Source organism: Ochotona princeps, chromosome 7, assembly GCF_030435755.1.
Source record: "Ochotona princeps isolate mOchPri1 chromosome 7, mOchPri1.hap1, whole genome shotgun sequence".
Taxonomy (NCBI): Eukaryota; Metazoa; Chordata; class Mammalia; order Lagomorpha; family Ochotonidae; genus Ochotona; species Ochotona princeps.
In genome coordinates, this window is record NC_080838.1 from 18,642,789 (window position 1) to 18,668,400 (window position 25,612).

Sequence of the window (25,612 nt, forward strand, 5' to 3'; positions counted from 1 at the left end):
ATTCAGATAAGATAAAATATACTTCCATAAATTTCTGTAAATCATTTTTAAAAATGAGCATTCAATGGTCAGTCTTTAATTTGCCTAAAATACTTTTATTTGTAGTGTGAGGTTAAGATCTAATTTCAACTTGGCCAGCTATTCTAATATCATGTATTAAATTGGGCACTCTCCATCATATTGTAGGGCTGCCGGTCATAAACTACTGACTCTATATACAAGCCTACCTCCAAAATATTTGTGAGAAAATAATAAAAGGAAAGTTTTTGAAAAATATGCATAGTTTTCCACAATATTTAAAAACCATGCCCCTGGAATAGCTGAATCTTTTAAAATACATTTTGTATCCTATTACACTGGCCTATTTGATTTTGTATCAATATCACACTGTTTAATTATTGTGTAAGAAGTCTTGATTTCCTTTTAGTTGTGTCCTTTCCTTATTATATTTTTCTACTGCCTTTTTTATTCTTAGCTTTTTACTTCATCATGTACATTTGAAAATTAACTTCTCAAAGTTTTATGAAATGCTGTTTTGATTGAGGTTTGATGTATCAATTCATTTAAACGACTACTGCCATCATTAAGACTAAGCTTTATCATCCAATGAAAGAATATCTATTTGTACTTAAAGATTTAAGTTAGATTTTTGAGATCTTTCAATAAACAGCAATAGTTTACTGCATTTGAATTATTTCTCTTTATGCTTATTGTATGACACCATTTGTGTAACTTGCATATATCATAACATTTTAGTATACACATTTTCACATACATTTCTAAAGAATAATGACATTCTTCAATGAAATAACAATATTATTATCACATATAAAAATTTAACGATAATTACAGCTGTAATCTAAAACCCAGATTTTATTTGTATTTTTTCAACTTTCTCAAATATCTTTAAAAATCTAATGTTCAATAAAATTTCACAAACTTTTCTTTTACTCATCCACACAATTAATTGTATTTCAGCTAATTGACAATTTTAACCTGAAAAAAAAACAATAAAACCAGCAAAAACCTAGAAAGCATAGCAAATGGACTTTGTTTAAGTGATTTTTTAGCACAGTGGAAGTTCAGAGATTGATTGCATATTTTTGTAAGTAAATTTGAACATTTTTAAATGTCTCTATTTGTGTTTCCTTTGTATTTTTCTTTGAATCAATTGTAAGAACTTATTGGTTCTTTTATTGCCGAAGAGTAAGACATATTTGAAAAGTAAAAAGAAAAAGTCTCAGACTTTGGATGTCTCTGAAGTTTTTTTTTAAGTTTTATTTATTTATTTATTTATTTTTTGAAAGATGGAGTGACAGAGAGGAATAGACCGAAAGACATCTTGATGTGGGATTGTCATGAGTGGAGTCCTGGTGAGCTCCTGGATTCTGCTTGACCTAAAGCGGCCACTGAAGTCATTTGGAGGATGAATCAGCAAAGGAAAGATTAATTCTCCTGCTTTTTCAGAGTTTCTCACTCTCTCTGCAACTCTGTCTTCCAAATAAATAAACTAACTCTTTAAAAGAGAGAGAGAGGGAGAAATATATTCCATTTGTTATTTTACATCCCAAATGGGGCCAGGCTGAAACCAGGGGTCAAAAACTGTATTCCTGTTCCCTGTATGGGTAGCACGGGTCTAAGGATTTAGTCTGTCATCCAAAACCTCCCCATGTGTGTTAGCAAGAAGCTGAACTGTCACTGCGATATGCATGCTCCCACGTGCCACGAAGCCAGAGCAACCCTCCCCCCAAGTTTTTTGAAAAACTTAAGCCAGTTATCGAATACATTTTCTTGTACTCTGGATTGTTCTGGTTGCTTCATCCCTACTGGATCCAGTACAAACGTGTTTAAATGAATTTCACATAGCTGAGATTGAGCTATTGGTTGTGTCAATAGATTTTACTGTTGGTAATTATTATTTTTTCCGCTCAATTCAAGTGATATAAAAATACATATGATCTTTAATTGAGTTGATTCCCAGGAGCTATGTACGTACTTGTTGCAAAGAAAATTTTTCATCTTTGAAAATGTGTAAGCCAGGTCAGGATGAATAACTAAAATATGTGAATATTCTTTTTCAATAAAGTCTTACCCATTGGTTTTGACCTGGTGAGCCTTGTTTAAAGCAGTTATTACACTGATTTTTAAAAAGATTTATTTATTTATTTATTATTGGAAAGTCAGATATACGGAAAAAAGACAGAAAGATCTTCCACTTGATGATTCACTCCCCAAGCAGCTACAACCACCAGAGCTACACCAATCCGAAGCCAGTGGCCCATAGCCTCTTCAGGTCTCCCACATGGGTACAGGGTCCCAAGGCTTTGGGCTGTCCTAGACTGCTTTCCCAGGCCACAAGCAGGGAGCTGGATGGAAAGCAGGGTGGCTGGGATTAGACCCGGCACCCATATGGGATCCTGACATATGCATGGCAAGAAGTTCAGCTGCTAGGCCACTGCGCTGGGCCCTATGTTGATTCTTAAAATTTGATTTTCTAATTTTTTCATTCCATTTGTATCTATCAGCTGTGATTCTTAAAGAATTTAAAATTTCTTCTTTCCCCTTTTTGACTTCCCTCCTAAGCATACTACACAGACCAATTTTTCTAAGTGTTTAAATCCTTGACAATTATTATTTTATTTCTCAAATTATCCTGTTTGGCAAATAGATACTGCTTCAAAAAAAACTTCTCTTTTTGACAATAAAGTTTCAATATTGAGCACATCCTTGATTTATAGAATTGCCTGAATTTAACGACAAGTACAATTAGGCATCTTTTTCATGTATGAAATGTTTGTCTTTCTGGGAAGGATTTGTTAATATTACTTGTTCAGTTTTATTGATTTGCTTGTCTGCTATTGATTTGCATGAAATGCTCACATTTAAAGAGACTAAAATTTCAACTGTGACTATGATTTTAAAAATTTTATTTTTATAGTTTTTTTTATGATTTCTGAAATTAGATAAACTTCATGCACACCAAACTCCAAGGAAAGTTTGCCATATTTTATTAATAGTATTTTCATTTCATTTTTAAATTCCTGTCTTTTATCCACTTTGTGCCTATTGTAGGGTTTATATAATTGATTAAAATTTATTTGCCAGACACCTACAATCCTATGCTCCAAGTCCCGACAAGCATGCCCCTGGGTGGCCAATGAGCTTCCCAGGTAACATTGGTGCCCCAGGCCACCTGACCAGGGCTCCTCAGGGCCCATCATCCCTGGGGCTCGTGGACCTGGCCCCCACCACACCGAGGGTTCAAGGGCCTGGACCAGGCATCCTGGGCCCCACTGGGCCTTCCCCTGTCCCCAGCCCTGAGGTTCATGGACTCAGCATTCACAGCGTGGCAGTTTTGTTTCAGATTAAAAAAAAAAAAAAAGACCTTATGTGTAACTAGAGAACTTCTTTTTTACTGTTTCAAAGAAGATTGTTGCTGTAAATGATGTCACAGTAGGGTGAGAGCCTCTTCTGACATCCATATCCTGTACTGAGGTGTCAGCTGGAGTGTTGTTTGCTATGCTACTGAGACAATTTCCTGATAGTGCATCCTGGGAGGCAGCAGATACTGACTCAAATCTTTGTACTCCTGCAACCAATCAAGGGGACCCAGGTGGAGTTCCAGAAACCTGGCTTTGACCTTACCTGCAAGCACCTGTTGTGGACATTTGGAGAGTGAAGATTTTCTCCCTCTCTGTCTCTAAAAACCTTTCAAGTAAATAGAAATAACCAAGCATTCCACAGCACAAGGAAACAAGAAAATTTCTCTTGACACTTTCATGTGTATCATGTTCCACTTATAAAGAAGCATGTGTGTAGTTCAATGGTTAGCATCCTGCAGCCATGTCGATTCCTAGCTCCAGCTCTTAACTGCAGCTTCCTGGTAACAGACTCTGGGAGTAGCAATAGAGACACCTTGTGATTCCAAGATGGGAGACCTGGGTTGTGTTCCTTGCTCCCAGATCCAGCCTCAGACATGGTAGGCAATTTGTAGAGTGAACTAGTAGATGGGAACATGCTCTAGCTACCCATCTCTCTTTGGCCATATCTTAATGGACAAATTTAACCCATCAATTAAATTTGAAAATAAATAAATTAAATTAGGAAAAAGGCACCTCATAGTATTGGTATTGTTCACGTAGTGTCTGGCCTACCTTTGTGCTTGATAAAGCTGTTTTCTTTTTTTTTTTTTAAGACTTATTTATTTTATTACAAAGTCAGATACACAAACAGGAGGAGAGACAGAGAGGAAGATCTTCCATCCGATGATTCACTCCCCAAGTGACCGCAATGGCCGGTGCTGTGCTGATCCGATGCCGGGAACCAGGAACCTCTTCCGGGTCTCCCACGTGGTTGTAGGGTCCCAAGGCTTTGGGCCGTCCTCGACTGCCTTCCCAGGCCACAAGCAGGGAGCCGGATGGGAAGTGGGGCTGCCAGGATTAGAACCAGCGCCCATATGGGATCCCGGGGCGTTCGAGGCAAGGAGCTTAGCCACTAGGCCACGCCGCCGGGCCCATGATAAAACTGTTTTCTAAAAAACATTACCAATAATAAATACCTTGATAATTTTATTCTTGTTTCAAAATGTTTGTTGCTATTTCAAATAGCATAACGTCCTTTATTGTTTCATTTACTTTCTTATATACAAATTTTGATTTTAAGAAGTGTTTATATTGAATTATTATCTTAAGAAAGTTAATTCATTGTTTTAGGGATTTTACTGGCATTTGATGCTTTTGGTGTTTTTTTAGGGTAATTAATAAACAATGAGAATTTGCGTTCTCTTTTTCAGTTTTTCATGCTTAAATGCTTTTTCATTGTTGTTAAACTGCAGAAGCCAGTTAGCGCATGAGTAATGTTAAATGGTGGTGGTTACAATGGATATCCTTTTTTTTATTCTTGACTTTTCTGGCATTTAGGAATGCAAGAGGTTGTACAAGGAAGCGTATCTCTTGCTGTGTCTTATCCCAGTTCACCTGGGGTAAAAGTCTTAGTAGCTTCAACACAATAACCTGATAGAATCTGTCAAACTCTATTTACACACAGTGATGGGGGACCATGCGTTGTTTGGTGAGTAAACTACAGATTCCTTTTACAGAGTCTGCATCCAGACTAGTTCCAGTGTAGTTATTGCAAGACCAGGCTCCCCTGCACAAGAGGAAAATTGTAAGTAGGTGATTCGCTAAGGAAATGTATTTGTGAGTACTGTTAGGAATTGCAGGACACAGCCTGAGAAAAATCAACGTGAAGGCTCAGCTGGAAGTGCTCTGAGGATAAAGCAGATGTTAGAGTTTGTCTCAGCTCTAGGTTGGACTTCCATGTCCTAAGACAGGGGACTCAGTGGCTAACAATCTATAAGAGCTGTAAACTTGCAGGCATTTCCAATCTTTGCCTCTGTGGAAAAGGGGCTCCATTCCTTAGTTTAGGGATAGTCCTTTGAGGAACGTGTAAGGTGTGCCCATTCAGAGCAAAATTATAAGGTAGGCAATGCATAACCAAAAACAAGAAAAGTAATAGGGTGATATGTAGGTAGAACATCAATAATTGGTTACTAAGCATTTCTCTTCTTACTGATTTAATAAATAGTGACAGAAGCGAGTTGAATTTTCCAAAAATTATTGTGTATTAATGTGTTGTATTATACTACCGTTGTTTTTCTTAAGTGTCGATAGTTATTCCAGCTCTACTATCTTTGTCTTAAAGTTATCCATTTTAGTTTCATATTTTTACAAATATATTCTACCTGGATGTTGATTTTTTAGAAACCAGTGTAACTTTCCTTTAATTGCAAAATTTAATCTATTTAAATGTATTGATAGTATTGATCTATTTCAACGCATTCCAGGCTTTGTGTTTAACTTTTCCTTTTTTGTGTCCCCTCCTTCCCATACACACACCATTTTCCTGATTATAATTTAGAACAATTAAGGTTTTTTTTTTCCATTTTTGTTACTGTGGGCTTTTTTTAATTTTAGATTCTTCTGATTTATGGATACACTTTCTCTTTCTTCCTTTCTTTTTATTCTTTTCCTTCCTGGTTTCCTTATTCTCTCCTTCTCTCCCTCAACTGCCCTTCTTTATCTCTCTCTATTTTCTTTCTTCTTCCTCCCTCCCTTCCCCCTTTTTTTCCAAGATACTGATACCAATGAATTTCAATGAATTCATGAGTCATACACTTAGCTTTGGTTTCCTATAATGAAACGTCAGAGGCAGTCCAACTTTATAGAGAGGGTTATTAAACAACATTTTAAAGGTTGAAGGTTCATGAAAAAGTGTCATAGTTCCAGCAGTGGAAATATCACCCGGTGAGTCAGAAAGTAGAGAGGTGATCACAGGGCTCACACTCGGTCTCTTATAACATTTGACTTTCCTAAGAACTCATTTAGGTAACCAACGTTCTCTTCCGAGGGCCACATACCAGTGACCTGGGGACCTTCCACTACACTCCATCTCTGCAAGTTTCTATCAGTTTCCACATCACCACCGTAGGAAGCAAGCCTTCACTACCTGGAATGTTGAGGTGACACTTTCAAACTATATCTCAATCATAGCACTTCCTATTCTTACTTAAAGGAAACAGAAATATTACTTTTAGTCAGTTTTATTTTAAAAGTAAGTATTTATTTATTTTATTTTTTGAAAGTGAGAGAATGAGCAAGAGAGAGTGAGCGGTCTCCCATCCGCTGTAACTCTAAGTACCTGAAAGAGCTAGCGCTGAAACAAGCAAAAGCCAGGAGCCCAGAACTAAGTTGGGATTACTCACATGGCTGGTAGGGATCCAAGTCCTTGAGTCATAATCTGGGGCTTCCCAGGGTTCACACTAAGAGCAAAGGAGAGTTGAGAACATAGTAGGAACTTGGACCCAGCTATTCCATTACTGGATGCAGACATGTCAAGCCTTGATTCTATGCTAAATGGCATTGCAGACATTTTATATTTTGCATTACTTTATCTCAACTTTATGAATAGATTGCTTAGTTTTTAAAACTTTTTTTAAACAAAGAACAAGGAATTGGCATTAAAAATCAAGTTATCCTGTTAAGTTTGATCACATGAGTAAGTGGCCATCTTAAAACATCCCCTCTATCTGGGCTGGATTCTTTTGTTTCCTGTCTAGCTATAGCACATTTTACACTGGTTTTTCTGGTTTTTGGCCTATGTTATTCTTTGGTTCTATACTGTAATTTCGTAGTTCTTGTTGCATATATTATATATCGAATTTCTGTTGTGAAGAATGGCAACAGCTCTTTCGTTAACTCTAATTCACTCCTTTCACTTTCCTAACAAGGCTTCCTAACAGTATTGCTTCTATTAGTGAAAAATAGTCATTTTAAAATATGCTCAATATTTACTATTCAGTAACAAATCATGAGCTGATAATTTGGAATTCTGGACTGAAAGTGCAAACCAAGATCAGGGTGCTCACAATCTGATGAGGGAGAGAGAAATTTGGTAGATACCCTCCAATGTAGTTATTATTATGATATTATTAATTTGGATGAGAGGTAAAGGAATGTTGTACATAGATGCTAAAAGAACAAAATTTCAGGCAAAAGGAATAGTGACTTCAAAATGCCCAAAGGCCAAAAGATCAAACAGTGAGAGTGCAAGTAGAATTACTAGCAAGATAGAAAATGGGTTGTCAGTTCCTGTGCATTTTCCAAAGCCAGGATCAGCAAACCTTTTGTGGAAAGAGAAAGCTATTTTTTTATTCCACTTCGAAAACTATTTGGTTTCTTTTGCCACAACTCAACTCTGCTTTTGTGGTTTGTGAACTGCCAGAGAAAACATATAAATGAGTGGGCATAGTTGCATTCTAATAAAAGTTTATTTAAGAAGACCTCAGCTGTAAGCCATTTCTATAACTTTGTATTTGTCTTATCATAATTGCAATCAAGGTATTACCAGACAAAGAATTGGCTAAGTATATTGGAGCTAAGAATTTTTACATTTTAAATGCTGTAATACAAACACAGGAAAAATACTGGGCAGAGACCAGGTATGGCTATAAATCTTAAAATATTTACTACCTGGCCTTTTACCGGAAATGGTTGCCAATTTCTACACTAGACTCACCAAATGAGTTAGGCAGTTTTTCTTCTTTCTCTTTCATCCTCTGAAATAACTTCTCTAACAAAAAAAAAAAAAAAAAAAGAAGAAGAAAAGAAGAAAGGATAAGGGGGATATCTTTGACTCAGAACAGAAAAAAAAATAATTTAGCTCACGTTATGTTAGAGGTAGTGCCAACTTAATTTTTTGTAACATAATCCCTTTCCTGAATAATTAATTTCAGAGAATTAAAGTTCTAGCTCCATTTCAAGTATTGACAACCACCTGTGGTCATTGGTTATCACATTGGGCAAACAGTTCTAGAAGTTTTTATAATGATTTCCATTTAGCTCTACAACAGTATAGTGTAGACAATGTACCTAAAAGGAAGCTAGGTAAGCTTATGCATTAAAACAAACTAAAAACGTCATTATCCAGAGTCTCCTAAGAATTAAAACAGAACTTATGACACTAGAACTGTCTCAAGATAGCTTATTTATACATATTCCCTTTTCTCCATAAAGATTTTTGCAACATGGAAGAAGACATGTCCATCAGTTGTTTTGGGTAGCTTATTATTATTATTTTAAATTTATTTTATTTATTTGAAAGTTTGAGTTACAGATCAAGAAGGCAGATCAAGTAACAGGTTGATCAAGTTAAAGGTTGAATTACAGATCAAGAGGGAGAAAGAATGAGAGAGAGGGGGAGTAAAAGGGAAAGAGAGACATAGAAGAAGAGAGAAAATGAATCTTCCATCCTCTGATTCACACCCAAAATAAAATGAACAGCTGGGATTGGCCAGCCAGGCCAGACCCAGGGGTTGATCCAGGTCTCCCACATGGTTTCAGGATCCCAAGCATTTGTGCCATCTCGCGCTGCTTCCCCAGGTGCATTAACAGTGAGCTGGATTGGAAGTGGAACAATCGGAGAGAAACTGAGACTATATTAGATGCTAGTGTCCTAGTTAACATCTCTACAGCTTGTAGCAACATCTCTACAGCCTGCAACTAGGCAGAAAAGAGTATTTTAATCCTATTTAGCAATAGCCTAGCTTGGGACACATTCCTCCAGCCTGCAGTAAGAATGATGATGATGATGATGATTTTGCCTAGACTGGTTTATCTGCCCGTATGGATGATCGCAATAAAAACGGTTATTAGAAAATGATAGCCAACAGAAAGCATCACATCTGTATGTGCTATTAAGAACTTTTAGTCCTGGTACATACCAGGTACTACATAAAATTTTTGAATAATGATGAATTATTTGACAAGAATTTTTAAAATAAGACTTAAGTAGAACAGAGAGTATAAATTCATTTACTTTGAATTCATTTTTGTTATCTACATACTTTTGAAGGCCATCCAAATTCTTAGTTTACAAGTTTAGAACTGGTGTTTATATAAAGTGTTTATTAACATTGAAAGTAATACAACATTCTCTTTATAACTTCCATTTTTCCACTGAAATGGAGCAGAGGCATCCTGCTCTTGTACATGTAGCTGTTAATGAGCTGCATACAGTATTGTGGAATTTTGAATGTCGCTCTCTATAATACTATCCTTTGACCATTATTTTAATTATAGCAACTTTTCCACAAAAACTTGTATTCTTTCTTATTGCAAAAGAATATAATGTTATTTGATATTGAAAGAACATTTGTTCTCTTTTGGAATTTATGTAAGTTCTTGTCAGAGGGAGTTTTAATCTTAACAGAGTGATTTAGTCATTTATAACAAAATTTAAAATTAAAGCCTGGCCTGTATTGGAGACAGAATTTTCCTGAGTTTCCTAGGTTTCTATTTGACTCATTTTTCTTCAGAGAGGGTGACTTCCCCTTTCTGTGAAACAAAAGCCTCTTTTCTCCCCTTATGTGCAACCAAGAGAACTAGGAGGATATTCTTTCTTTCACTTCATTTTTCTTTTTGTCTCCGGGAGTTTCAGCAACATTGAATGGGACAAATCTTTCCATTTTTATTTTCTGAAAGACATGACAGCTGAAAAACAAAAGATTTATTTCATTCATAAAAACTTCAAATTTGCTATGTCAAAACCAAATTCATGTGTTTTAAATTATTCATTTTTATTATTTAAAAAACAAATCCTTTTAAAAAATTATGTGAAAATCAGGTGAACGTTAAGGAGAGAAAGAGGGAGGGAGAGAAAGAGATTGTTCATCTGCTGGTTCACTTCTCAACATTTTCAGAAGTCAGGGCTGAACACATCAGGATTCAAAAACCCAGAAGAAGATCCTGGCTCCTGGCTTCTGCTAGGCACAGCTACAGCCTTTGCAGCCGTTTGGGGAATGAACCAGCCCACAGAAGATCTTTCTCTCTTTGTTTCCTTCTCTGTTTAAATCTGTCTTTCCACTAAAAATAATAAATCTTAAAAAGTAAACATTTTGATCTTAGCTTCAATTTTAATGCATTGTTAATGTATAAGCATAATATAATAGTTCATATAATTCAGAATAAATGCAAATGTATAGTTCAACTGTTCTTCTATGAATTTATTTTAGTGCTTTTGCTTTGTGCCTGTTTGTAAGTAATTGTAATCATTGTTTAATTTTTAGGACGTTTCAGTAATTTGATGGAATATGTGTGAAGAGGAAATATCTATGTTCTAGTTAGTTCAGGAAGTCACCTAGTGTATCTATTTTTTCCAGAGTCATTGTGAGTTTTAAATTTGTCACACTCATCTCTGTGTGACTTTAAATACTGATTTACTATGACTCATCGGAAATCATTTTATCTTTAATGCTAGGTTGTTAGGTACGTGGCAACAGGTAAGAATGAAGAATCTTTCTGGTAATGTAAATATTAGATTTAACTGTTGCTAGGAAACTCAAAAGCAAAAAAGTGAAAATAAGGATGTTAAAATTATGAAATCTCAATACCCTTGTTATAAACAATGCAGCTGTGAAGTGCATTCTATCACGGACAGAGTTGCCTGTGAAGTATTTGCGTAAGTGAGTTAAGGAAAAAAGAAACTCCTTAAAATGAAGGGATCATTTCCTGTTTCACTTTGTTTCCTGCTTGAAGAGCTTTTGTCCCTCACAGGAGTCGCTTTTAATCTTTGGGAAGGTCTGTTCTGAATTTACTACTTCGGAATTGGTTAAGATCCCTTTTAAGTGTATGCTTTGTTCTCTGAAAAGCTTAGCTCAGTTGAGCAACCTGCTGCTACTGTTAAAAAAAACACAAAACTGCTGAGTAATGCTAGAGTCTTCTCCTGTGGCTGATGCAAACCTGGAGAATTTGCATCATCATGAAGCTGGAGTAAGTTGGTGTGACAGCCAGCAGCTTAAATACAAGCCCACGAGGAAGCTGAGCTAGTTTGTAATGCAGCAACAACAGTGGTAGTGCAAGGACGTGGAGAACTGAGAGCACCTTGAACACACAGGTGTTCCTGAGTCGTAATTAGATAGCTGTGAAGGATAAAATACACCTGAGTTCTTACCTGTGCTCATAATAGCACTGAGGGAGAGACAGTTTGAAAGCAAAGAGGAGGGATCAGTCACACTGTAAGAGACACTAAAGTGAAAAGTTTTTGTTTTCTTTCTCTCTGCGGTATTTCTCCCCTGGGTGTCATTACTATGGTCCGAAAACCTGGTGTGTCCACTATCTCCAAAGGGAATTATCTGCAGGGAAATGCGAGCGGGAGACTGCCTTCCATGGGCAGCAGTAAGGAACCCGCTGGGCAGGAGAAAGTGGTGCTGAAGAAGAAAATCACCTTACTGAGGGGGGTCTCCATCATCATTGGCACCGTCATCGGAGCGGGAATCTTCATCTCTCCCAAGGGCGTGCTCCGCAATACCGGCACCGTGGGCATGTCTCTGGTCGTCTGGACCGTCTGCGGGATCCTGTCCCTGTTCGGTGAGTGAGACTTCTGGGCTGGGAGGTGTGGCTGCGCGGCTGGGAAGTTTGCTGTCTGGGGAAAGTGCCGGCTAACTTTGAAGGAATAGCCAAGTCTGTTCCTCATTATCTGACTTGTACGTGGAGGTATGTGAGATGCCGCAAAGCCGTGCTCACTGCAGTCCTGATCCTGAATTGCCCCAAATTGCTTCCTGCAGGCTAATACTCTCTTTTCCTAACTCAGACTGTTTTCTGACTCTCCCCTGTGGTGATGAACTCAAAAGCAAACTTTGATGATCCAGGAAAATGCATGCATGCTTTCTACCTGGGCATTCGTGCCTAGTTCCCTCTGCTTTGGGCATTCAGGCAGCTGGCACTCTGCAGGAGACACCTGTGAAGCAAAATTCGGAGTGGCCTCTTTAGTCCCGGAACAGCAGTTCAGCACAAGCCAAAGTGACTGGATCAGCAAAACAAATGGATGCCAGTCTTTTCCTTCCTAGTTTTCTGAACACATCTGCTTGTTGATTACTAATACTTTTCCTAAAGTCCCGCCCATAACTCAGTCGCTATCAGCTCTGGTAACAAGGGAATGACCTGAGCACACGTCAAATGTTTTTCAACCTTTATCTCCTCTTAACATTTCTTGACTTTTGCAATACAAGTTTTAAAACTACTTGTTAGCTTGCCGTGCTTGCCCAGATCTGTTTTCTTCATCTGTGTTTCCCATGGTTTCTGGAGACCCAAATAATTTGTCCATCTCTTTACTGAGTAAATTTGGAAAGAAATGGTACAAGAAATATGATTACTAGTTTTTGAAAGATTTGATCTCTTCTATTGATTATGCGTTAATGATAAGGAGGAAATAACTATTACTTAATGACCTAGGCAGATTGTTAGAGGTTACCTGAGTTAGCTGGAAAGGTTACACAAACAAGAACTATCAAAAAATATTAAAGTTTGTTTATGCAGTGCAGTGAATGCCTACAATTATTTGCTCATCTCTGGAAGTGTTTGTTTTGATTTTGAAATTTGCTTCACTTTAAGTTACTGACCTTTTCTTAGCTTTACGCGTAAGGATCAATTCTTGGTCCTACGGGTGCCAGTCCATTCACTCTTTCTATTTGAGTTTTGTGATGCTTTTATCCACTGGTTTGGGCAGTCATCTAGAGCATCAAGCTTCTACTTTTAGTAAGAATGTATTTTGAGTAAAACATGTTAAAACAGTCAAGAGGATTTTTCTAAGTTTTTAAGAGGAGTTTATGGCATTCATGTGAAGGGTTTGTGTTTCATAAAATGTTTAGTAATATTTGTGTGTCATTTTTTTCCAAGTGTATTCTCCATCCTTATACAACACTGTGCAGTAGTCTTATTACAACAAACTCTTACAGAAGCCTTAGCAATAATTAGGACTGAAATAGTTCTATCATATATAGTTGTAGATAAACAAAAAGAACATTAATTGTTTATCGTCATAATGACTGTTCACTCTCAGCCTTTAATCTTCCTACGGCACTTGAATTGTTCAGAATAAATCATTATCTAATCATAAAAACCACAACCGGTTTCCTGGACTTTGCATTCTTAAAACATGTATGCTGCTTCCACAATATGATTCCACGTTTGCACATACTAAGACTTATTCATATGTGATAATCTAGATTATTCTGAGTGTTGAACTAGTTAAAGTGATATTGACTGCAGCTATGAAAATGTGCATTAGTCTATCACCTTGTGCAGGAGCTCAGAGGAAACAACTTAGAGGAGTGTAGTTACTTTTAACATATTGGTTACTCATTACTATGTCAATTAATTCCATAATGATGTAAATTTTTGCTGATGGTATGTTGGAGCTTTCAATTGACTGGGATGATACTCTGCTAGCTGTCTTCAGACCAGAGAGGGTATACCTAAGAAGCCGTTGAACTTGACTGGACAATAAGATGCTGGACTCTATGTTTGGTATACGCTTGCAATGGGGGAATCTCAACTGAACTTGAGCTGTGGTTATGCAACAAGGTGGATGAATCCACCATGGTGGGAGGGTTTGGGGAGGGGTGGGGAGAACCCGAGTATCTATGTAACTGTGTCACATAATACAATGTAATTACTGAAGTTAAATAATAAATAATTAAATAAAAAAAAGGTTACATGTGAGTTGGTATTCTTTGAGTATTAATTGCAGGGAGTGTACTCTTGTGTTAATCTACTTCTCTGTATTTGCACTACGTTTGTCACTTAAAGTACTAGGAGCTTTGTGGTAGGAGCACCTCCCTAACGGGAAGCAAAGCATAATGTAAGGAGCATGTTTTTTCCCCTTAATACCCTAGGACTCTGGGATAAAAAGTAAAGTATCTATATACAAATACACCCTAATTTAAGATTTTAACTTGTGATTTTATAGTGGTGTGTAATAATAATAATAATTCATCATCCACTAAATCACCTGCACTATTCAAAACTTTATTATAAAACAGAATCTGTATGGATGATGTTGCCCAGCTCTGGGGTATTGCAAGTATTCCGAGCACATTTAAGTTAAACTGGCCAAACTGGCCCCAGACACTGTTGTGCAGGCTTGTCACTTAAGGGTTAATGGTAGGAATTGTAAAATAATAGAGAGATTCTTGGACCCATCCAAGTGAGAACCTAAACTATGTGTGGGGGAGAGTAGGTTTAGGCTGTGATCTTAAAGTCTGTTTTTCTTTTATTTTCTACTTGAAAATTTGTTCTGAGAATGATGTTCATGTTGTACTAGATTAAGGAATCAGAAAGCAATAGTAAGATTCACTGAGTATTCATGTTTTGTTATTGTTATAGGCAGTTTTATCAAAAGCATAAATGATCTGATTACTGACATTTTTTCTGTGCTTTGAGTCTCTCATGAAACTAGGGCAATTTCCTATCTTCTGTGATCACCTCATTGTCAATTCAGTTTTAGTTTATACACAACATATAACATAATATACATAAAATAACATGTTTTACATAACATCATATCCTCTTAAATTAATGCAAACATGTGGTATCTGACCTTTTGGGATTGGCTCATTTCCCTTAGCATTATGGTTTCCAGTTTGGCCCATTTGGCCAATTGTTTTTAACATATTGGTTACTTAATACTATAACTATTAGTTACACAACGAAGTTAATTGTTGCTGAGGGTATGTTGGAGCCTTTAATTGATTGGGTTGATAATCTGATGGTTCTGCCCTCGGACCGGACAGGGTCTCCCCAGGAAGCTGAAGAACTAGATTGGACTATAAGATGTTGGACTCTATGTTTAGTTTATGCTTGCAAAGAGGGAATCTCAACTGTACTTGATCAGTGGATATGCAACAAGGTGGAATATTCCACATGGGGGGAGGGCGGGGGAGGGGTGGGGTGATTCCCAGTTCCAACGAAACTGTATCACATAATACAATGTAATCAATGAATAATAATAATAATAAAAGAAATGGTAATGCCAAAAAAAAGAGAAACTAGGGCAAAAGTTTTGAGTTACATTTGAGTATGTAGCCATATAGATAACACTTTTCATAGAGTGTTATGTTGCATTATTATAATCAGTCACTCAAATTGGTAGAAATGGCTATAATCCATGCTGTCCCATTCTGCACACCAATGGAAGTAAAGTAAAAATTGGATTCTCCATTTCACAGGAGATGAAATTGAGGTTTTTAAGATGTATCTTAAAGAGATTTGTTTGAAAAGTTACAGAGAGACAAACAGAGAGACAGAAAGAAAGAGAGAGAGAGAGACAAACAGTGAGAGACAGAGAGAGACAGAAACAGTGAGAGATTTTCATCCATTGGCTCACTCTCCAAATGGCCACAACAGCCAGAGTCAAGTATGGCTGGAATTCTAAACCAGGAGCTTCTTCTGGATTGCCCATGTGGCTGTCAGGGCTCATGTACTTGGACTTTCTTCTGTTGCTTTTCCAGGCCATTTACTGGGAGATGGATCTGAAAAGCGGTAATCAGAACTTGAAATGGTGCTCAATGGGGTGTCAGAGTCACAGGTAGTGCTTTGACCCTGTGGATCATAAAGCTGGCCCCAAAACTGAGGTTTTAAGGGATAACATTTCTTGCCCAGTTCCACTGAAACTTGAAGCCTAAATGTTAATGTTTCTGTGTACAAGTGATTTTACCTCCTATACTTAGCTATACATTGTAGCATCTCTTTTTTTTCTTAATTTTTATTTTTCATGATATAATTTTATAGGCTCGGGGGTTTCCCCTTCCACCTTCTCCATTTCCTCTTCTACTCACTGTTTTTCCTTATTTTATTACAATAGTGTATTCTCTCAGCAATAGTCACTAGTCTATCATTCTGCTATTGAAGTGTATCATGACATTGTGGGTATTGACAATAGTAGAAAGTTCTGTATCCTACTGTCAAGATATATATAAACATGTATATATACGTGTGTGTGTGTAGATAACTAAATAGACACATATGTGTGTATAGTTAAACATGTGTGTGTGTATTCATCTAGAGGGACTGTATATGAAAAACTAGTTTACCAAGAAGTGCAAAGTGTAGTATGCATGTCTACTCCCCAATAAAAGATGGATTCTCATTGAAATTGTTGAATATATCTTGACAATAACGTCTCTTTCCAGTTGTAAAAGTATGTTCCTTCAACCACCCAGAGTATATACTTCAAAAACATGAAAGTCACCTCTTCCAGAACCAAACAAGGCTGTCAGTTTCATTTCCATGATAGAGCATATAATGTACAAATCAGTTCATAGGGTTCAAGTCTTTCTGGAGTACATCTAAAAATCTTTTATTCTTTCTCTCTTTAAAAAATTTCCACTTGCCATAGAAATATCATTGTTAGAAGGATTCTCAATGAGATCAGCTCGAGATAATTATGCTTATGTGACATTGTGTTCTTCACAAAATAAGTCAGTGTTATTAATATCTACCTTCTAGTTTTCTCTGGTTTAATTCAAAGTTTTGAAATATATGACTATTTTAGAAGTTTGTCATTACTATTTTAAATAAACATATGTTGCCCAAATACAATGAATCAGACCTCTAAGAGAGGAATTTAGAAGAGGAATTTGGTGGGTTTCAGCAAATGCAAAATGGTTATTTGTCTTGAAATAAGGACTCCATTCAGCCCAAAGGAAGTGAATATAACTCAGGCAACATTTTCACTGCTTATCGATGCAACTTCTGGGTAGCTTAAAATATGTATTAAATGTGTACCTTTTATTATAAATATTTCACAGGAGCCTTGTCCTATGCTGAACTGGGAACAAGTATAAAGAAATCTGGTGGTCATTACACATATATTCTGGAAGTCTTTGGTCCATTACTAGCTTTTGTACGAGTTTGGGTCGAACTGCTCATAATACGGTAAGAGCACAGTTGGAAAAATATTGAGAAAAAAGAAACCTATTTGTTATACCATTGTGAAACATCTTGGTTATCTTTAATAAGTTAGAAGTATGTACATCATGTGACTATGCTGTAAACACAAACATTTCATGATTTAAAATCTGTAATATATATATATATATATATATATATATATATATATATATATATACCTTTCTAAATTAACATTTTTAAACCAAATTTGTCACTGGCAGCACTCCATATGATAACAAACTTTTAAGGTTCTGCTTTTCTTTAACCTTCAATTATTTTCTTTGCCATTTTTAGGAAACATGCTTACTTGGAAGGATGTGAAACATCAAAAATATTCCTTGATAAACTATATTTTTTTCACTGATCAGACAAAATTAAATATGCTAGAAGTTGTTTTTTTGAATCATAGGTTATATAATTTGGTTATTCATTCGATTTGATGCTTAAGAAATTTATATACCTAACAATTTGGTGTTTCATTTTCATGATAGTCCCACATTTCATAAAACATCAAATTGACATTCCATAAATAACTCATTTCCTCATCTTAAACAAATCAATGAACTATAGTTGTGAAAACCTTTTTGGCGTTATTGTAAACATGTGTTCCCTTCCTGATTGTCTTGGCATCAAATAGTGCAAAGTCACTCTGAATAGCATATTTCTTTCAACTTCATGGGGAGCCTATGATGTTGGATGAGTGATGTGCTTACTCTACCACAGTTCCTGTAGGCTAATTCGACCAAGTCTGAACTGTACACTTTTGCTGACAGTTTGATAGAAACAAGCATGACAACTTGTGCTTTCTATAAACTTCTCAGCATCACAAGGTTGATGGAAAGATGGAATTACAAAATAATGCAGGTTTTCCACAAAACTTTTGAAGGCTGCTTTTACATATCTCAGCATTCAAATGAGCTTTTATTCTGCTATTTATAGGTGGCAAACACTGAGCTAATAAGTTTACCCATTGAACTCATCATAAATTTTATGATAACTCCTTTTATGAGAAAGAACTTCTAATTTTTAAAAATAATTTTTCTTATACTATAATTTTATCTGTGGCATTAGCAAAACATCAATTTTTAAAGATTTACTGTTTTTAAAAAATTTTATTGGAAAGTCAGATATATAGAGAGGAGGAAGAGGAGGGACAGAGAGGAAAGTTCTTCCATCTACTGATTTACTTCATAAGTGGCAACAATGGCTAGAGCTAGTGGCTTTAGCTGCTAGGCCACCAACGGGGCCTAGAACTTCTAATGTTAAACAATGCTGAATTGTTTAAACTCTTTTTTGAGATAATAATGAAAGATTTTTTTTTCTTTTTGTAAAATTCTTCATTTTGGGATGTACTTCTGCTGCTTCTGCATTGTTTGAATCTTACATATTCCTCAATGTTCAATTTTAATCCTGTCTTTTCCAGTGTTAATTCCCTTCTTATTTTACCTTATATATTTCTTTATTTCTGAAAAAATTACCTCTGCTTCACATTTATGTTGGGTGTCTGAATTCCATTTCTCTTGAAAAAATTGGGAGCATTTTAATGCTTTGAGACAAGGTCTAATAATTTTGTAAACAACATAGACAACTGGCAGTGTACAGTGTTACAAAAAGTACTAGAGTTTTTATTGAGTAAGTGAAAGTTCAGTTATATTTTAAATACACCATGTTCAATATCCAGATGAGCGAGCTGCTTACAAACAAGGCATCGTATCACACTCCTGAGCTTTAGAGCCTCATGCACTGAATTTATCTTCTTCCATCTATTACTTATGTAAGTTTATCTAATTGCTTTATGTTATTACGAGCATGATCATTCCATTTGCAATAGCACAGATGTGGTGCTCACTGATTAATTTATCCATTCAATAAATTGCTACTGAATGTGAATGGAAAGGCAAACCGATCTAAATTGGAATGAGTCACAATTCCTGCTCTCAAATAACTGATAATCACATACTACCTTAACTCCAATAAAACTACCTCATGATGTAGTATTAGATTTGCATGTGTTTGTGTGTGTTAATAGAGGCTATTACCTGCACATATTCTAAAACCTTTAAAGAAGTCTTTATTTACCCCTCTGTCATGACAGACTGCTGCTTATTTGGTTTTTCAAATAATGCAGAAGAACAATTCACTTGAGAAGAGATATGACATTGAAGTACTTCAACATTTCTATTACCAACACCTATGAAAACTATTTCCCATTAAAATTTTATCACCAAATTAAGTCAAAGTTTCCAGAAACAAAGTGTAAAGCCTGTTTCAAGGGAAGACAAGCTACCAATCAGGGCATAGCAAAGAAGAGATTTTTAACTTAAACTCACCATTCACTGTATATTCAATATGTATTGGATTTTTCCCATATGTAAGTCTGCACTAACCAATGGGGATATAACCATGATTAAGTTGGGCACAGTCTTATACCCCTGGATTTCAAGATTAGTTGGAACAAATAGTTATCAGTGAAAAAATCACATCAGTGTGTGTAAAATTGTCCCTGTGATAAGTTCTGTAACAGAAGACTATCAAATTCAGTAACAGTATATTCTAGCAGATCTGATCCACCAGGCCTTACCTGGGAAAAGGGACATTGAGCAAAGACTTCAAGTGTTTAAAATAGTTAATGAGTTGAGAAAGCTTTGGGCAGAAAGGACTCCCATTCTTACTATGGGAGCAAGCTGATTAAAAATATAGGGAGTACTTAGACAGGTCAAGACTTGAATGTAATGCAAAGGTCTTTCATATTCTGAGCATGATACGAGAGTGCCATGATGGTATAGTCAGATTATAGTTTGTGCATCAAAGACTTTATAAATAGTGGAGAACAGGAAAAGCAACCTTGTTTGGATAGGAGAAAGAAGAAAATCAAGAACTGAATGTCACAAGCCAAGACTGGCAACACATGCTGGTGATTGGTTTTCTGATAATCTAGGAACTAAGCATACGGCATTAGGTAACATAAGAAAGTAGAAAAGCTGAAAAGGAGGATTGTCATAGACACTGAGATGATGTCATGGATTTGCTTGTTTGTGTAAGGAATATACATTCATGTATCCATACATTTAAAATGCCAGTGTATAATGTTTTCAGAAAAATATTTGAATAAATAAATTAGAAAAGTTTATTCCCTGTGTTGCAGTTTACATGAAATTGCGAGAGTATTGTTAGTTGAAATTTATACTTTGCATCACAGTACCTTTTTAGAATTAAGAAAAATCACTTGGCTTTGCTTTTTTTGTCTATACAGAAAACAAAACATCAAGTATTTGGTTATATATTTTCCAGGGACACCTATCTGAAGCATTATGTTTTGTGTTTATTTTCTTGACCTCACCCTGACTCATTCTATCTGTTCCATTAATAAGTTTGTACCGTGGCTGGAGCTTAATGGTTGACTTATTGAAAAAGAAGATAGCTTCTAATAAGGCCCAGCTTTGTCAGTACCTTCTGTAATCAACCAGATTTTTGATGGGAAAAAAGATCACATACAGTAGGATGGGGCAAAATGGATAGTATCCAGCCCTGCTTCTAAAACTATGTAAAGTTTAAAATGTAGCTACCAATTTTATAGGCAATATTTCAGAAGGAATGTCTATAACAACCTAAACAAATATCGTGCTTTGAATATTACGAATTTTTATGCTTAAGGTGTGCCATATGCTATATAACAACATGTCAAAGTAGAAAAAGTTTAATGAAAATGGTTTTTTTCTGTAGTTCACTTAAGTGTAAATAAGTGCATTATTTTTTTAGGCCAGCTGCTACTGCTGTGATATCCCTGGCATTTGGACGCTACATTCTGGAACCATTCTTTATTCACTGTGAAATTCCTGAACTTGCAATCAAGCTGATTACAGCTGTGGGAATAAGTGAGTATTACAGAGAAAAACAATCAAAAAGAAAATAAATGACTGAAAATAAAATTCAATTTTTTTCATGGTTATTTTGCTCCCCACCTTGCATTATTTTGTTTGTAATTCCAAATTTGTGTTGGAAATTAAGGAGTACACAGATCTCTGATATTGCATTTCATGCCAGGTTTTCATTGAATCAGCACATGTATTGAGTACTTTTTTTAAAAAGCAGGTAAAAAAATGACCTTATAAGAAAAACATTATGTGTATTGTATGTACAAAAGGATTTTAAAAAATGAAAACCCAGTTATTTTATGAGTTTTTGAATTGGAAATTATCCTACCTCTTGATATGCTGAAATATAAGTTACACTTCACTATAGAGCTGTGTTAATATAGTTGGTGTGTATCTTGTGTTCACATGTTTTATATTATTTGCTGTTACTCGGTGTTACAGTTTCAGCTCTCTGTTGTTGCTCATGATTTTAAGAATTGATTGTTAGTAGTATTTTTCAACTAGAACTTTTTTATGATTTCCAAACTAGAAAATTGTTCACTTCTCAATCAATGAGAATAGATATTAGGAACTGGAAAAACAAAAAGAACATGCACAAAGTGACATAAGTGACAAAAAGGACAAGTATAACTCTAATTTTCTATAAGATTCTAGATAACAAACCCTTTAGTGTGATGGGAAATGATAGCACATTCTTGATGCTACTTAAGTTACTGATTTTAAAATCAGTCTGATCATACCTGATTAAGTTTTAACTGTTCATTAATGGAAAAGTATCAAGACATGGCCAACCTGCATGCTTATGGAGTTTTTGTCATGCCTGAGTGTTTCAACAGGAAAATTAGGATAGACAGACTTTTGACTATAATAACAAGAGTGGTACTTTGTAGGCAGGCATCCGAAAGGACACACAAGTTATCACTGGTTCCAATAAATGTAGTTCATTCATCCTGAACTTCCCACTTTAACCACCAAATTTGTGCATATAATATTCCTTCATTGAAACCTCCTGAAAGTCAAAGAAAAATCCTGGGAATTATGTTTGAGTTTTGAAGAGGTGAGGTGTATTTAATTCATCTTGCCCTTGACACACCTTACAGACCTGAGATTTTGAGGCAAATCACTTAACTTTTCTTATACATCTCATTGTTCTTACTTCAACCATGCTAGTTTGTAAGGTATTATGAGGACTAGATGATATTAAATGAGATTACACACACACACACACACACACACACACGATGCTTTGAGTAATACCAAGAAGTTTTTAAGGTGCACTGGAAATGATAGCTGTTTATAGCTTTGCATGAAAATAGTGGAGGGTCTGTAAGACTAGGGATTATGCATATCCACTGCTTTCTTTCCAGGCCATTTCACACCTCCTGGTGCATTGCTTATTCTCAACAAATATTTGTTCACTGACTGATCCTATTATACAATATATAAAAATGTAAAATCTTTTTCTCTGGCAGAAATGTGTGTATTTTATTTATATTTTAAACTCAGAGGACTGGGATGTCTTCAATTTTTGCAAATATCACGGAAATGTAGTAAAATGAAATACAACTTGCTTGATATGACGTTCATATCTAACACCATTCATTTTTGTGGGCGGGACCATTTAGCATAATTGTTTATAGCTCAGGGTCTGGAGGCAAACAAACTGAGATTGAAACAATGTCTCAGCTTCTTAAATATGTGATCATGAGATAATTAACAAACGTCTTTAAACTTCATTTTTACTTATTGGTCAAATATCTCTGTAAAGAAAATTTGTCTTTAATGGCTGTGATAAAGTAAAATTAATTCTGAAGTTTTAAAGCCTTTGATAGAATACTTTATCCATGGAAAGTTGTTGATAAATCTGGTTGTGCTGAATCTGGGCTAACATTTTAATATCCATCATAGTCTTTTCCCTTGAATGATTGATGTAGAATTTACTGAAATGATCATATTTTGATAAATAAATTTAAAAAGGTTAGAGGTAGCATGTTTCAGAGCTATGTAAGTTAACAGATGTTCTTCATTCAGAAGTTTAACTGAGGTGAACAATATGGTTCAACAGGTTAAGTCTCCATGTGCAACACCAACACCTGCCCCCATAACTCCCCTAATCAGAGTCTACTCCAATCGCAATCCAGCTCCCTGCTGATGTACATGACAAAGCTGTGGAGGATGGCTTGTGTACATGGACCCCTACCATACAATGGGAGACCCAGAAATAGTTGGGCTCCTGGCTGCAGCCTGGCCAGCCCCTGTTGTTGCATCCGTTTTAGATGGGAACCACCAGATGGAAAAATCTGTCTCTCCTTCTCTCTTCTCCTTTCCCCTGTCACTCTGCCTCTCAGATATGTAGCTTCTTAAAAATAAAACTATAACTAGTTGACGTAAAATCAATGTGATGTAATCCTTTTAAAGATGGCTCTTTTTTTCTTATTTATCCCACTTTTATAAACTTCTAAAGAGAAAGCTTCTATTCCAGAGGATTCAGTGGAAACACTTCAAACTAAAATGTTAATGTAGCTATGGAAAAAGATAAGTATGTTGGGGATTACAAAATGCATACAGTAGAGATTGGAGTGGATTAAATAACAAAGAGTCCAAGTAAATGCTAGTTGAACCTTAAACATTTCCTTCTGTTTGCTGCTAGTTGTAGATTAATTTAAAAATTGGATGCTCCTTTCACAGGCTTGGCATTCTGAGAAGCAAATGTTTTTCCACAATCAGAATCATTGAAAGAGAACACTGAATATCTTATGACTCAGTGGGAGCAGTGTCAGTTGCTGGCCTAATTGGGAAAGCCAGACTTCTCCAAGTAAAAATTAACTTTGAGGGACCAGTAGGAGGTAGAGATTGAGAGAAAGAAGGAGAAATGTATCTGGGGGCAAATTTCTGACATCCTCCTTCTTCAAACTGAGGATAGGTGATTTTTTCCCCTGTTAAGGGTGAAGGGCTCTTACAAGGTAAAAAATAGAGTTTAATTGCATGAATGAATAGCTTCCCAATGCTCTCTAAAAAATAGTTAGTGGTAGTTGAAAATCTCCAGTTAACCGTAGAAAAAGAATTTTGAACTTGCTGAAGCATTAACCAACCATGTGAGGAACAATATGGGCTGAGGGTGGGGTTGATCGACTGCTAATTTACCTCAGTTAAAAGAAAAATTCTACTTCCTTTTCTGTCAGAATAATAAAGATGAAAAGTTTTTGCTTACTCAAAATCTTGTTCTGATAAACAAGCCAGGCAATAGAGCTTTAGATTCATGCTTGGCTGCTTTTCCACAGCCCAATACTAATCTTACTCCCTCTAACTTCTAAATAAGTCCACGAGTTTTCATTGTTATTGTAGTTTTCCGTGTGCTGTAGCATATGTTCGGTGTTTTGAATATTTAATTTGGTTTTCTCATCACCTGAAGCTAGGCTCATACACTAGAATGTTAGAATATACCTATAGAAATACGTTCTTTATGATATGAAATCTAGGCTCAGATTCATCCCTAACAAACTCAGAATCTCAATTGCCATGCTAACCTATTTTACAAACATGAGTTAGGAGCACTTTACTGCTTCTCAGACCTGGTGGGAATAATTGTGAGTAGCAAACAAAATCATGTTTGTGCATTGTGAGAAATAGATTGGTCAGTTCTACAAATGTACTATGGTATTTTACATTTCCAAGACTTTATTTTCTCATCATCATTGAACTACAGAAAATAATTTCTAGAACTAACTACAGAAAATAATTTCTAGAACTAACTCTGTGTTAGTATTTCAAAGAAGCACATGCATTGACTCACTTTAAATATTCTGAAGTCGACTATATCTACATCTCTTTCACTAACACTAAATGAACAATTCTTGGAGAGAAATCCCACTAAGACAATTCTGAGCCTTTGCAGTGAGGAATAGTCACACGAAGTTTGAAAAAACTGATGCCAATGAGATCATATGTACTAAAGCTACTTCCTCATTGTTTTACCTGTGAGCTAATGCTGAAAGTGTGAGCTCTAATATTGAACTGGCTGGCTCTCATCCTATCTTCACACTTACTACTTAGGTAAACATAAACAAGGTAAATAATGTGCTGATTATCAGTTGCTTATCTGAAAACTAAGGCAATCTGACAGGGAGATTAAGTAACACCATCAGTGTCAGATCTTTGCACTACATTGCCCATAAAATAATCATTTACATTTCTTTAATTTTCATTACCAATATCAACAGATTAGTTGCAGACTGACTTTCTGCTTTTAAAAGGCATTCCTTGGTACATATCACTTCTGAAGTTACTGCATCCTCAGCATGAGTGCTTGCTAGCTTGTTAAGGCACACAGAGAACCCAGGCAGCTGTTACAAGAAGTGGTGGAACCCACATGATCTCACCATGGAGCATACATGGGTAACATCCATTCATTTTATTAGTTTAGCACAAAGTAGTGAGAATCCCCAAAGAACC

The 25,612-nt window shown here is 35.9% G+C and overlaps 1 protein-coding gene across 1 annotated transcript in view; it reads left to right on the top strand.

Moving 5' to 3' along the window:
- The first annotated feature begins 11,392 nt into the window (after positions 1-11,392).
- The window catches only part of SLC7A11 (solute carrier family 7 member 11), a 76,388-nt gene continuing 62,168 nt past the window's right edge, over positions 11,393-25,612 (top strand). Inside the window, exons 1-3 of the mRNA XM_058666679.1 lie at positions 11,393-11,924; positions 17,144-17,270; positions 21,045-21,160. Of these exons, the coding sequence (XP_058522662.1) occupies positions 11,645-11,924; positions 17,144-17,270; positions 21,045-21,160 (523 nt within the window). The 5' untranslated portion in view covers positions 11,393-11,644. The remainder of the gene's footprint in view (positions 11,925-17,143; positions 17,271-21,044; positions 21,161-25,612) is intronic.